General features: G+C 36.7%; 2 protein-coding genes across 3 annotated transcripts; one reads left to right on the top strand and one right to left on the bottom strand.

Annotated features, from left to right (window-relative positions):
- Window positions 1-183: 183 nt before the first annotated feature.
- fkbp10a (FKBP prolyl isomerase 10a) lies at window positions 184-8,569 on the top strand. Its single transcript, XM_083932098.1, has 10 exons — window positions 184-408; window positions 3,919-4,064; window positions 4,154-4,343; window positions 4,954-5,099; window positions 5,475-5,664; window positions 5,976-6,121; window positions 6,238-6,427; window positions 6,630-6,772; window positions 6,863-7,026; window positions 7,134-8,569. Exons 1-10 carry the CDS (start codon window positions 212-214, stop codon window positions 7,320-7,322), a joined length of 1,701 nt encoding a protein of 566 aa, XP_083788224.1. The 5' UTR covers window positions 184-211; the 3' UTR covers window positions 7,323-8,569.
- A 694-nt stretch (window positions 8,570-9,263) lies between these two features.
- LOC310959946 (cytosolic 5'-nucleotidase 3-like) lies at window positions 9,264-14,600 on the bottom strand. 2 transcript variants are annotated; one of them, XM_083931501.1, is made up of 9 exons: window positions 14,461-14,600; window positions 13,474-13,572; window positions 13,310-13,379; window positions 13,163-13,209; window positions 12,253-12,338; window positions 12,075-12,164; window positions 10,908-11,070; window positions 10,620-10,820; window positions 9,264-10,411 (listed from the first exon to the last, which is right to left on the bottom strand). In XM_083931501.1, the coding sequence occupies exons 1-9, from the start codon at window positions 14,461-14,463 to the stop codon at window positions 10,301-10,303; spliced, it is 870 nt and encodes a 289-aa protein (XP_083787627.1). In that variant the 5' UTR covers window positions 14,464-14,600; the 3' UTR covers window positions 9,264-10,300. The 2 variants fall into 2 exon arrangements, with proteins under 2 accessions (XP_083787627.1, XP_083787628.1); XM_083931502.1 differs by lacking the exon at window positions 14,461-14,600 and adding an exon at window positions 13,979-14,002.
- Between the last annotated feature and the right edge of the window lie 416 nt (window positions 14,601-15,016).

The raw sequence follows: 15,016 nt of genomic DNA, 5'->3' as shown, positions 1-15,016 counted from the left end.
AATAATGCCGTCATAAACATTGCAATAATGTCTTCATATTCTATGTTATTAGAGAAGGCGTTTATTTTGTAGTAGTAACCGGAAGCAGCTTATGCCACGGCAGCGTTCTTGACCCCTCCGCACTTCTCTCGGTACTTCTCTCCACTTCTTCTTCACTCATCTCTCTCTCTGTGTGCTGCGAGCTTCCGCAGTCACCCCCACAACCCTCCAGATGGATCTGATAACATCTGCGCTTTTATTTTTCCTTCATGCAGCCGCCGTGAAGTGCAGCCCGGGCCCGTTAGTGGACGTTGTGATCGATCGGTACGACATCCCGGGAGTTTGTCCTCGGGAAGTGCAAACCGAAGATTTTATCCGTTATCATTTTAACGGGACCTTCTCTGCAGACGGGAAAAAGTTCGACTCCAGGTGAAGTTACAGCGAAATGCACCGTTTAACGTCAATTACATTGTTTCAAGTTGTTTAAATGTTGCAAAGTGCAGTGGGGACTTATACTACCTATATTAGTATTAAGTATGATGATGTAGTATTAGTATATTAGTATTAAGTATGATGTAGTATTAGTATATTAGTATTGAGTATGATGTAGTATTAGTATATTAGTATTGAGTATGATGTAGTATTAGTATATTAGTATTGAGTATGATGTAGTATTAGTATATTAGTATGTAGTATGATGTAGTATTAGTATTTAGTATTATGTAGTATATTAGTATTAAGTATGATGTAGTATTAGTATATTAGTATGTAGTATGATGTAGTATTAGTATTTAGTATTATGTAGTATATTAGTATTGAGTATGATGTAGTATTAGTATATTAGTATTGAGTATGATGTAGTATTAGTATATTAGTATTAAGTATGATGTAGTATTAGTATATTAGTATTGAGTATGATGTAGTATTAGTATATTAGTATTGAGTATGATGTAGTATTAGTATATTAGTATGTAGTATGATGTAGTATTAGTATTTAGTATTATGTAGTATATTAGTATTAAGTATGATGTAGTATTAGTATATTAGTATTTAGTATGATGTAGTATTCGTATATTAGTATTGAGTATGATGTAGTATTAGTATATTAGTATTGAGTATGATGTAGTATTAGTATATTAGTATTGAGTATGATGTAGTATTAGTATATTAGTATGTAGTATGATGTAGTATTAGTATTTAGTATTATGTAGTATATTAGTATTAAGTATGATGTAGTATTAGTATATTAGTATTTAGTATGATGTAGTATTCGTATATTAGTATTGAGTATGATGTAGTATTAGTATATTAGTATTGAGTATGATGTAGTATTAGTATTTAGTATTATGTAGTATATTAGTATTAAGTATGATGTAGTATTAGTATATTAGTATTTAGTATGATGTAGTATTAGTATATTAGTATTAAGTATGATGTAGTATTAGTATATTAGTATGTAGTATGATGTAGTATTAGTATTTAGTATTATGTAGTATATTAGTATTAAGTATGATGTAGTATTAGTATATTAGTATTGAGTATGATGTAGTATTAGTATATTAGTATTGAGTATGATGTAGTATTAGTATATTAGTATGTAGTATGATGTAGTATTAGTATTTAGTATTATGTAGTATATTAGTATTAAGTATGATGTAGTATTAGTATATTAGTATTTAGTATGATGTAGTATTAGTATATTAGTATTTAGTATGATGTAGTATTAGTATATTAGTATTTAGTATTTAGTATTATGTAGTATATTAGTATTAAGTATGATGTAGTATTAGTATATTAGTATTTAGTATTTAGTATTATGTAGTATATTAGTATTTAGTATGATGTAGTATTAGTATATTAGTATTTAGTATGATGTAGTATTCGTATATTAGTATTGAGTATGATGTAGTATTAGTATATTAGTATTGAGTATGATGTAGTATTAGTATTTAGTATTATGTAGTATATTAGTATTAAGTATGATGTAGTATTAGTATATTAGTATTAAGTATGATGTAGTATTAGTATATTAGTATTTAGTATGATGTAGTATTAGTATATTAGTATTTAGTATGATGTAGTATTAGTATATTAGTATTAAGTATGATGTAGTATTAGTATATTAGTATTAAGTATGATGTAGTATTAGTATATTAGTATTGAGTATGATGTAGTATTAGTATATTAGTATTGAGTATGATGTAGTATTAGTATATTAGTATTAAGTATGATGTAGTATTAGTATATTAGTATGTAGTATGATGTAGTATTAGTATTTAGTATTATGTAGTATATTAGTATTAAGTATGATGTAGTATTAGTATATTAGTATTTAGTATGATGTAGTATTAGTATATTAGTATTTAGTATGATGTAGTATTAGTATATAAGTATTTAGTATGATGTAGTATTAGTATATTAGTATGTAGTATAAGTATTTAGTAGTAGTATATTAGTATTAAGTATGATGTAGTATTAGTATATTAGTATGTAGTATTAGTATTTAGTAGAAGTATATTAGTATTAAGTATGATATAGTATTAGTATGTAGTATTAGTATTTAGTAGTAGTATGTTAGTATAAAGTATTATGTTTGACATTAAGGAATCCGTCATTTCCTGATGGATTCACAGATGATTCACTGCAGATGAGACATCAACTGAAGACGTGTTAGTCGCCAACTTGGTATCAATGTTTCTATAAAAATACAAGAGTTATATTTACCATCCTAAAAAAGTGCAGGCAGAGCGTTGTTTTAGTGTTTGTTCATTTTTTACTTTTTTTAATTAGACCAAAAAATAACCATATCATTATGACAGAAATATAACAAGTCACTGTAAACAACACATACTTAACACTGGATCACACTATAACAACCATAAACACAACAACACGAGGCTTTACAACACAAAATAAATCACCACAAAATCAAGATCTAATAACAATCATTTTTGTTTGGTTCCTTTGCTTTTATTATTAGTATTATTATTATTATTATTATTGTTGTTGTTGTTGTTGTTGTTATTTTTATTTAATTTGGTTTTAATAATTTATGTGTTAATTTTCCTTTCTTTTGTTAAATTATTATATATATATATATATATATATATATATATATATATTTTTTTTTTTTTTTTTTTTTTTTGTCATGTGTCATCACTCTCTCTAGCTTTTGAAAATGAAATATTAAAGAACTTGCTGGTCACAATTGAATCCAGACCCATTTATCGGTTGGCCGATATTATCCTCCCATATGCGCCGATATGAAAATCTTTTTTTACAGATCATATAATGCTGAAAACTGTGCTCTAGAAATGGTGTCATATAGGTATTTATTTTTTTATTTTATCTATTAATATAATATATTAACAGTCTACTACAAATATATCTAGTAGTATAATATTCAGCACTGATACTGAACATGAACACTGTGTTTTCTTAATATTCATTTGTAGAAATGGTTGACATTGTAATGATTCTTTATTATTAATTTTCTTTAATAAAGAACACCTGAGTACCTTTGCAGAGTCATATCAGTGCAAAATCAATACACATAGAAAAGGTCTATTTTCATTCCTGCTCAAAAATTCACTATATCGCTCACCATCAGTTATCTATGAATCTATGATTTATGTATTTTTCCTCTGAAATTGGAATCAGCATCATCCTCAAAATATCGGTTGAGCCTGAGTCATAACAAAGCCAAGAAGAGCACAAGGCCCCTTTGAATAATACTGCTGATGCGCATGGAACATTGGATGCTGACCTAAGAGCACCATAAAATGTTCATGGCACCATGACATGAGCCTCTACACACACACACGCACGCACACACACACAGACACACACACACACACACACAAAACAAAAAACCTTTTCCTATGTCTGCCTATTTAACTACCTTTATTAAGTTCCATCCATCTCCCTTCCTGTGTGCAGTCATGATCGAGGTAAAGCCTTCATCAGCCAGGTCGGCCTGGGCAGACTCATCACAGGGATGGACCGCGGTCTCCAGGGCATGTGTGTCAATGAACACAGGAGGATCACAATCCCCCCACACCTGGCCTACGGAAGCATCGGAACAGGTGCTGATAAACATGATGAGTATTACAACACTTCCTTGGATTCTCTAGCTCTACTGGTTTAATGCCAATCTGTGATGTTTGTCTGGCAGGTGGTGTGATTCCTCCTGATGCTGTGCTGGTGTACGATGTTCTCCTGCTGGATATATGGAACACTGAGGACAAGGTCCAGATCCGCACACTAGGCAAACCTGCAAGCTGCAACCGCACCACAGTGGCGTCGGATTTCGTCCGTTACCACTATAACGGCACCCTGCTGACTGGTGCAGCCTTCGACTCCAGGTGAGGCTTTCACATTCAAGGGACAATTTCCAATTTGAAGTGGGGTCGTTTTAGATACTTACCCATAGTCGGCGTATATTACAGTACCTACAGTCAGCTGTTGGCTTCTCCAAACTGAAGCAGGGAGGAGGACAGGCTGAGCAATGTACTGCTGTGAATGAGGTCAGCTCCCATTTTGGTTAGTTTGTTTGTTAGTTTTATTAGTTCCTAACCCTTTAAAATGCTAAAGTTACACAATAACACTAACAAACTAATCGATCAAGGTAGCGTTTGACCAGCAACTCTTGTGTTTTGCAAGGTCAAATTACTGTTCTTGTCAATGGAGTCTGGTGGCTTTGAGGAGGGCATAGAATGGCTTCAGATCCCCCCGGTGAAAATGTGGTTACTAAAATATGTTTAGCTGCTATCAACTGCAGCACAGTGCTTAGCTTCCTTGCCTGTCCTCCCTGCTTCTCCAAACTGAGGCTGTGCCAACTGCCATGTGCTCTAGGTAATACGCTGAGTATGGATATGTACCTCATACAACCCCACTTCAAAAAACCCAAACTCCCCCTTTAAGGTATCTCTTGTCTGTTTTTGTGATTCTCAAGAACTTTGTGTTTGGATTTAGTTACTCGAGGAATTCAACCTATGACACCTACTTGGGACAGGGCGACCTCATCAAAGGCATGGAGGAGGGTCTTTTGGACATGTGTGTAGGCGAGAGAAGGGTCATCATCGTCCCACCCTTCCTGGCGTATGGAGAGACTGGTCATGGTACGGACTAATAATGTTCAAGACGACTGTGTCTGGTATAGAATCGTTTCCAACACTAAAATATAGCCTCTATTTATAAACAGCTATTATTAGTTTTTATAGTCATGTCTATTTCAGTGGACGTTCTGGGTGTACTCATGCAATAATAATGCACAGAAATGTAATGACTCTCTCGGCAAGTCACTGCAATTGGAAAGCTCCATTCCGCACTAATATGAACCACAAGGGTCTGCCTGGAAGGTAGGGAACTAATCTCAAAAGTTAGAGTATGCTTTGAAAAAATCGTCCACGTTAAAGTAAAGTATATGTGACTGGTATGGACCTGAAACCGTGAGTTATAGACACACTGCAGGTCTTACTTTTTTTCCTAAACAGGAACTCAGGTCCCTCCTCAGGCTACGCTGGTGTTCCAGGTGCTGCTGGTTGATGTGTTCAACCCTAAGGATGATCTGATTGTGGAGGTGAAGGAGGTGCCCGAAGGCTGCAATCGCAGGACAGTGGCTGGAGATTACATCCGCTACCACTACAACGGCACCTTCCAGGACGGCACAGCCTTTGACTCGAGGTAAACCTGAGACTTCTCCATTCTCAGAGAGTTATAAAATATTAAGCAAGATTACTACAGAAAGAATCCTGTGAAAAATGAGGACAGGGGCAGCAGCAAAACGTATTCCATCCACCTCAAAAGGCCCTCCTATAAAAAGATAATTATCAGTTTAAGTGTATGCCATTTCTGGAATATTTTCACTTTTTTACCTCGCCGTCATTCAGCCCTTTTCCAACAGGGAGTGAAAGGAAGCGCCATATAAATCAGTAGGAGTCGCACAGCCCCTCTTGAAAAAATTCTTACTATTCCTTTAATACTTTACTTGACAGCTACAAGCGAAACAGCACCTATAACACTTATATCGGCAAGGGATATGTGATCAAAGGGATGGACAAAGCTCTGCATGGGCTGTGCATGGGAGAGAAGAGAAAGATTACCATCCCTCCTCACATGGCCTATGGGGGAGAAGGAGTTCGTGAGTTTGACACATGCATTTAGGACGATTCAAAAGACACTTTGAATTGACCAACATACCCCTTAGTGTTGTTTATATCTGTAACACTGCTATTTATTTTCTCCCTCCTGCTGTAGGTGACCTCATTCCTGGCTCTGCTGTTCTGGTCTTTCACATTCACGTCATTGATTTCCACAACCCCGAAGACCTGGTCGACATTAAAGTTACCCACAAGCCTCAGGAATGCAAAGTGAAGAGTGAAGCTGACGATCTGATTCAGTATCGTTATAATTGCTCCATGATGGACGGCACCCTTCTGTACTCCTCGTGAGCGCCCTCTGCTACACTGCATCCTTCTTCTGCCTCATGCATGTAATCATTGCTGGCTTCCTGTTCTGACAGATTTCAGTGGGACTCGAACTGCAGATGTCCATTTTACATGCACGTATGCCTGCACGGCTCGATGTTTTGATGTATGGAAATCCCCACTGTTAAAGAGTGGTAACACGGGTTGTGTGTCCGTTTTCAGGGACCACTACGACACGCCTTCCATCACGACTCTTGGAGCGAACACGGTGATACCAGGTCTGGAGAAAGGTTTGAGTGGCATGTGTGTGGGCGAGAAGAGGGAGGTGGTGGTTCCACCGCACTGGGGACATGGTGAAAATGGAGGTCAGTCACTGGAACTGCTCACATCGCACTCTGAACACACCTCTTGTTACCCTCGAATCATGTTTTCCCTCCTCTATTTGGTGTCTTCAGCTGGAGGAGTTCCCAGGAGTGCAGTGCTCTTCTTTGAGCTGGAGTTAGTGAAGCTGCAGAAGGGTGTGCCTGAAGGCTACATGTTTGTGTGGCTCGGGGACGGCCCAGATCCCCTCTTTCCTGCTATGGACCTCAATGGTGACAAAGAGGTACCTCTAGAGGAGGTAAGCAGACCAGCAAGGTCCAATAATTCTCCCTGCTAAACAAACAGCCTGGGTATAAAGTGTGAAAATACTTTTAACCATGCAGCCCTATCTCCTGTTTTCTGCAGTTTTCAACCTTCATCATGCTCCAAGTTAAAGAGGACAAAGGTCGTCTTCGGCCAGGGTTCGATGCTGACAGCATCATTAAGGACATGTTCAATAACCAGGACCACAATAAAGATGGGAAGATTGTAGAAGATGAACTGTTCCATAAGGTGAATGACGAGTCTGAACAAGTGACACGAGACGAGCTGTAGAGGGGACACGTACAGCATTTCATTGGTGGTGAGGAACAGGCATGCAGCGGCTGAGGTCACACTGTCATCTTAGCCACGGTCATTCAACTATTTTGAAAATGTTTCAGAATATGAAACATTGCTGAGACTTTAGGCAGTCAGACAGTTTGCTTTGCTAGATTCTGTTCAAATGTGTTGTGCACAGGAAATAGGTGTTTCAAAAAAAATGTGAAAGGAAGAATAGTGGTCTGTAGTGAAAATGTGTTCTGTTGAAAATATTTACATCGAACGACCTAAGAAAGCATTTGGGCTGGGCCCTTCTTCCACATTATTACTTTATAAAATTAGTAGTCAGTGCAGTGCCTCATATCAGAATTATGAAAACCCACTGGTTGTACAGTATATCTGGGGGTGGCTAGTTTGTACAATATTAGAATATCTATTACAATAAATTATATTACAAAAAGTGTCATGAAATTAACGTTTTTTTGGATATTGTGTCGTTAACTAATTATTTTATGTTTTATGAAACTGTTGGTGGTTGCACATGCACAAGCCTCACCCCCACAGGTAGGTATGAATGGATGTAGAAAGGCCCTTGAACATCTTAGTGCATATCAATAGATGGGTGTCCGCTGCACCACTCATTAGACCTGCTGTCAGTGAGAAGAACTGCAGTTTCATCGATTATGTTGCATCGTGGAGGTCCGCATCAGTAAAAGAAGAGCTGTCATTAAGGGCGCTTTCACACCTGATTCTAGTCCACTTCCCTGGTACGCACCAGATGCGAAAAAATGAATTTTTTATTTATTTTTCAGCTGGTCTGGTTCGCTTTTCACGCCTAATCAGTCCTTGGTTATTACATTACTACTCCAGGTTTGTCCGCGGTGACTCATGTTGGCGCGTTGTTGTTGTTGTTGTGGTGGTGACAGGGGAGGTACTTAATTATTAAGTAAATGATGTAGCTGCCTACAGGAGCTGGGATGGTCCAAAAATTGGCAGTGCTTTCTGCAGTTTGTTCTGACCCAGGTCCAATCACGTTCTCAGATCAAACGAACCGTACCAGAGTTGGTTTAGAACCACCTCTTCTACCGAGTACGATCACTGCATTCCCACCTGCACAAACGAACCGTAGTAAATGAGGAAAGGCATTCAACTTCGACTCAATCGAACCAAATAAGGCTGGTGTGAAAGTGCCCTGAGTGTGAGTGGTACACACACGACTGTAGCGATTCATAGCATCCGTATCACTAAATCATTAAATATAACTGTAAAGTTTACAATGGCGTTTATATGACATTCTGAATGAAAATGAAAAAAGTCCAAATATAAAATGTCAAAAAAAATGCTTAAATCAGTCATAGGATGGCCTGTCTAATTTTTTATGACATACTGTACTGACTTTTTTCCCCGACATACTATACTATGACTTTTTTAAGACAAGTTTTTGTGAGATACTATGATGTTTTTTTTTATTATATACTATATACTGATAAAATACATATGTATGGCATACTGTACTGATAGTTTCATGACTTTAGTTTTGAAAGTGATATTACAAAGATCGTAGTGGAACATAGAATAACCATCATCTGTAACAGCTTGTCCCAGCCGGGGTTACAGGAGCTGGAGTCTTGCCCAGCTGACATTGGACAGGACGCCAGTCGATCACAGGGCTGACGTAAAGATGGCAACCATTCACGCTCACATGCCTACGGGCAACTTCGAGTCACCAATTAACCTAACACCTGCATGTCTTTGGACCCACCAGACAAGACGTGCATACTCCACCCACAGCCTAGAATAACCTTTTTATTGTAAAATGGAGACGGCAACTAATTCTTCTCTTCCACACTGTTCTTGTACACAGTTCCTGTGAATCACTTTGGTGTTCAGTGGCCGAAATGTTTCATTAAACATGACGATCAGAAACAGATGGAACCACGTTTTATTTCAGACAAGTTTTTTATTTCAAGTTGGAACACATGACGAGGTAATGACTTTGGACAAATGCATGACTCCACAATGGACAAAAACATGTTTGGATATTATGTGTTATATGCAACTACATATATGTCAGTTTTATGATACTTTTGTTTGTTACGGTGCAGAAAGTAACATACTTTTGAATCAAACCTTTTCAAAACCATACCGTTGAAGGTGAAATATAAACAAAATACCAAAAATCATATGCATTTTTTTCTTTTTAATACCTCGTAACACTTCTGAGGTAGCAGTTCATACAAATTACTTGACCTCTCAGTGACTTCTACCATACTTTAAAAGTCTTTTTTATTAACCCATTTATTTTTCTCTTAAAGTCAGTTGTAGTTGTCACAGTTCACCACTTCTTGGCACTGTGGTGTTACAACAAAAAGAATAGTTTTCATAAAAATACAAGCTCTACTGTATGCTTGACAAGATCTATGAATGTTGCTGTATGTATGACCAGAAACTGGAAGACTTGATGCTGAACATTCAACCTTTTTAAAGGTTTGAGGTTAAAATTAGCTGTAAATCAGCTTTATGAGGCTGGAAATCACTTTACAACTAGATGCCAAGTCAAGGTCTGCCATTTATGTTGTGCGTTTTTCTTTCCCTTTACCATTACATCCTATATGAAGACCAAAAAAAAACAATCTTATTTCTTCCCCAGGCAAAATAAACAAACACCCATAACCACACATAATCTTTACATGCTGCACAGTAGGTAGATGGTGCAAATCTGGCTTCCATCACATAAAGTATGGTCCACAAGAAGTTTAACCATAAACATGAGGGGAAGGCCAATGGACAAAAGTATAAGATAGTGACATGGCCAATGTGAGCTGCGGCTGTTAACTGTACTTGTGAATGGTTCTCCAAAATAAAATAAGAATCACAAAACCTTCTTAATTGGTGTAAATAAGCTTTCAACTGGCACTTTCAGCAGAAGCCTCTTCAGTTGATGGCACTGGAGTGTTAATACCAAATGGCCAGTGGTATTCTCAATTCTCAGTTTACTTATTACCAGTAAGGTAGAGCAATACAGCGTTGGGGACTTCCAAGGTCTCATCTTTCACCAACACGATATCATACGAGTCCAAGTAAGACTGCTTCCTCTCCTCCACCTGAGTAAAGATAAAAAAGATGAGAAGTGTATTAACATGTCAGAATACGGCGATATGTACATGGTAAAATATTGGGAGCGTACTATCCTCTTAGAGGGTAGTATGAATGTGTTCTTACATTCATCTCATTTACACAGTGCCAGAAATTTAAGTTTAACAGTAAGTGGTATGGCGTCAAGATGAACGTGAGTGTGAATGTTTTATTTACTTTATCATTGAGGAACCCAATCTTGAGGATATTTTCCATGTCCTGCACCCCGTCAGCCATGGTTAGATCTCCCAGAGAGTCTCCCATCAGTAGCACGTTAGGCCGCGTCCGCAGCTCCTGAAAATGGCCGGTGTTGAGCAGCGCACCTTCCCTTTTATTGTAGATATGGATCAGCTCTCCTTTGAAAGCCTGCAACACTCCCTGTACAAGCAAATCAATAGTCAGATACATAAATATGTAAATCCCCGGTGTGGGGATTACAGCGTAGTTTGTGGTGCGGCTACTCACAGACTCATCAAAGTCCATGTAGTTGGAGAAGACTTTGACGTTGGGGTGGAAGACTCCGGCCTGGCGAATAACCTCTTCTAGGATGTCTCCTATTCCAGCAGAGAAGATGAGCAGAGGGATGCTGTGCTCGTGCAGGTGGTCAAAGAGGAGCTGGTAGCCCTCCCTGTTATAAACGAATAGAATAGTATGCCATAAAAAGTCCATATCACCTTGAGACATTTCATAAAAAATAACATATAAAGTCATAGTCAAATAAAATAAATAAATTGGATGGACATGTAAATCAAACACTTAGTAAAGTATGTCATTAAAACGTCATGAAAAAAAGTCATACCATAGTATGAAATAAAAAAAGTCAAGAAACAGTCAGTGAGGTATAGCATAGAAAATGTTATACAAATGTCAAAACTACAATGCCATAAAAATGTAATTTAAAAGATAATAGTATAGTATGTAGTGTGTGATAAAATGTCAAAAAGTCATGGTATAGTATGTAATAAAACATTTCAAGAAAGAGTCATATTATGTCATAGAAAATGTTGTTTAAAAAAAGTCATATTATAGGATGTCTGAAAAAAGTCATAGTGTAAATATTTTATATAAATATGTCAAAATATGATACGTCCAAAAATGCTTAAATCATGTATAGAAGAGACTAAATCAGTCATGGCATAGATTGTTGAAACAGTCGAGAAAAGTCAGTGTGTCCAAAAAATAAGCCATAAAAAGGCTTATATTATAATATGTTGAAAAAAGTCATAGTGTAGTATGTTGGAAAAAGATGAAAAAAGTATAGTATGTCAAACAAATGTCATAAAAAGTCGTAGTATAGTCGTAGTATAGTATGTTGAAAAAAGTCATAGTATGTTGAAAAAAGTCATAGTATGTTGAAAAAAGTCATAGTATTTTGAAAAAAGTCATAGTATGTTGAAAAAAGTCATAGTATGTTGAAAAAAGTCATAGTATTTTGAAAAAAGTCATAGTATGTTGAAAAAAGTCATAGTATGTTGAAAAAAGTCATAGTATTTTGAAAAAAGTCATAGTATTTTGAAAAAAAGTCATAGTATATTGAAAAAAGTCATAGTATTTTGAAAAAAGTCATAGTGTAGTATGTTGGAAAAAGTAAAGTATGTCATAAAAAGTCCTAGTATGTTTTAGATTTCTGACCTCAGCATGGCATCAGACTCGCGCACCACCGTGGCAAGGAGGTCTTTCTTGATCTTCTGTTGTACCAGCAGTTCATGAGCTTTCGTCCACCTGCGGGATGCAGGTGCAGCACAGTGTTATGAACACATCAAAGTACACACAATTATATTTTTAGTAAAAACCTGTATTAAATGCTCACCACTCCACCATTAGGGGCAGCTTTTCTTCTATTGACCGCGAATAGTCGATCTCTATAGGGTAGTATGTGTTGAGCAGCTCCTTCAGCTGACAAAGAGAGGACAATACTCAGGAAACTATAACGGATGGTCAGATTATATCCAAGGGATTCAGGAATGATGTGTTTCTGTCCATGGATACACTAATAACACTGCCTCTTAATGTCTTAATATTTTCCCAGAATAATACTCAAGTAATAAGTGATCTTATTGAAAAATATGCCACATTTTGGATTCAAAAACATAAATGAAAGGGAAGATTTAACAGCAGGAAACGAGGACCCTTGATATTTCTGCATGACTGCTGAACAGATACAAGTCACAGATCATGGTTCAGTTTGTCTGTATGTTTTAATCCCTCCTATTACCCACTAGAGGGCAGACACTTTATATAAATGACAAAGAATGAATGAATGAATGATCACCAAATAAGATTATAAGATACTGTGTATGTTTGTAGGTTGTTTACTTTTACTTTCCTCCACAGAGCTGGCTGTGTCTGGTGTTCCTGTCTGTAATAGTGAAGGTTTTCGTTTCCACCGTACTCTACGGGGAATTGTTGGGTCTTTATAAATGATAAATAAGTCCTAGAGTGTGGTCTTTACCTACTCTGTAAAGTGTCCTGAGATAACTTTTGTTATGATTTTACACTATAAATAAAATTGAATTGAATTGAATTTTAGTTTCACATCTCTAAAACATAGCTAAAAAGCATATACACGTAGTTCACTTGAAAGATCTAACAAGTTGAAAATGCATTATACATATGTCTCCACTTTGTGTTACATATGGAGAAAGTATATTGGAAGTTTAATTAACAGCACCAGTCCTACCAATGGAAAACCTGCGTTTGATCTAAAGCCTCATTCCTACCTCTTCTTTGCAGTCATTGGTGATGAGTTTGCTGTTGTCAAGGATATCTACAAATAAAACACACAGACAAAATGTCAACAACGTTTGACCGAAACCAACCATTAAATTCTTGACAAATCTCAAACTACAGCTGGTAAGTGGACTCACTGTGACACGTAGGGCACCTTTTCCCATTGAAAGCAAATCTTGTTAGGGTCATGTCAAAATCTGAGATCACCTGGATAAGAAATGAAAGAAAAAAAACTAATTCACATTGTCCATGTAGAGCAAATCCTACACTGAAACCTGTGGTAGATCTGGATGTCACACACCTGCACAGTGTTGGAGCCAGCCTTCACCATGGACTGTAGGATCTGCTGTACCCTCTGAGGGTCCCTCATACACACGGAGGGGTTGGATAACTCTGGAATCTGGAATATGTGCATATGATTGTCAATGACACTTAGAAGGAAGTGGTTACACAATATCTTACACACAGATTTTAATGTTTGTATTCATATTGGAAAATAACTCAAATGTGCCCTTTTGAAATAAAATTGTTTGCTTTTTTTTGTTGGTGTCCAGTTATTTATAATACCATGGTGATAAACGCTGGTGGAGGGGCCCCTGTGAATTTTTGACCAGGACCCCATCAGACTCGAGAATCGCCTCTGCTTACACGTGCAAAACGCACAGTCTCTTTTACGGAGGACTAAACATGACTTAACTCTCAAATACATAAATAAATAAATGTGTAAACAAAAACAAACAGGAATAAATAAATTAAATAATAAATAACATTATTTTTTACATTTATTTCCGAATTTTTGTACTTACATTTATTTATTTCTGTGTCCTCATTGACATATGAAGTAGGAGGCTCCATTTTTTCATGCATTTATTATTTTCTGTATTGATTTATTTCTGCATTTATGTCTTTAGTCCTGAATGTATTTATGCATTTATTTATTAAGATCGAAATCATGTTTAGTCCTCCATAGCTGGACAGACAGCTAGCTTACCAGTCAGGTGCTGCCATAGTTGAATACCACTGAACTTGGTCCCTATGGTCCCTACCTGCACAACACCTGCCAGTAGCAAACACTAAGGCTATAGCCATAATGATAATCTGTTTTTTCACAGTAACGTTAAGCTACTAACACGGTAACAAAGAGGAACGGCAAACGTTAGCAAACATTAGCCACAGTGGTGAACGGCTAAGCTAAGCTAGCTCCCTGGTATGCAAGATTGTTGTTTTGTGCATTCGTTTTGGTGATTGGCATGCCCTTAAAAACTCCCGACTTAAAATATATGATTACCATTTCCTGAAATCGGTTGCTGCTCAGTTAAGGTTGACAAAAGCCGTATCATCAGTTACCAATCTCCGCTGGTAAGTAACGTTTATGTTGCTACGGAACGACAGAATCATCTGTTAGCTTGAGCAAGGATGCTGCCTTCCGGTACTTGCGAAAGTGTCGTAATTTCTTTAAAGGTGATAAAACAAAGTTGGAGACAGCTTGTTTTTTTTATGTTTTTTAAGTGACTGCTAAGTGACGTCTACTGAACACACATTGTCTACACAAAGCAGAACAAAATTGAGGTACTTAGTTACAACCAAATATCTTCGTTTGATGTTTTCACAAATACGAGTTTATGATGCACACGTGAAGGCAGCACCAATGCTATATACGTTATGGTACGGTATGCACTCTTCCCCCTGGTCAAAGGTTCCTACCCACAGGCGAATGTATTGATTTAAATTTCCTTAAACAACAAAATAAAGTGATATTTTTGAAATGAAGAAAGTCAGTAATTAACATTATATTATTATATTACAGTGTAGTCCGTCTACTTGTTTTGTTACCACCACTGGAG

The sequence above is a fragment of the Echiichthys vipera genome (assembly GCF_963691815.1).
Source record: "Echiichthys vipera genome assembly, chromosome: 17".
Taxonomy (NCBI): Eukaryota; Metazoa; Chordata; class Actinopteri; order Perciformes; family Trachinidae; genus Echiichthys; species Echiichthys vipera.
This window is presented reverse-complemented; position numbering and strand designations above follow the sequence as displayed.

Excerpts from the sequence above, each read along its gene's own strand:
- fkbp10a (XM_083932098.1), top strand. The coding sequence starts at position 212 with ATGGATCTGATAACATCTGCGCTTTTATTTTTCCTTCATGCAGCCGCC. Across the intron at positions 4,065-4,153 it reads CTACGGAAGCATCGGAACAG|GTGGTGTGATTCCTCCTGAT; the intron begins GTGCTGATAAAC and ends TTTGTCTGGCAG. Across the intron at positions 6,773-6,862 it reads GGGACATGGTGAAAATGGAG|CTGGAGGAGTTCCCAGGAGT; the intron begins GTCAGTCACTGG and ends TGGTGTCTTCAG.
- LOC310959946 (XM_083931501.1), bottom strand. Across the intron at positions 12,339-13,162 it reads CCAATGACTGCAAAGAAGAG|CTGAAGGAGCTGCTCAACAC; the intron begins GTAGGAATGAGG and ends TCTCTTTGTCAG. Across the intron at positions 10,412-10,619 it reads TTGGGTTCCTCAATGATAAA|GTGGAGGAGAGGAAGCAGTC; the intron begins GTAAATAAAACA and ends ATCTTTACTCAG.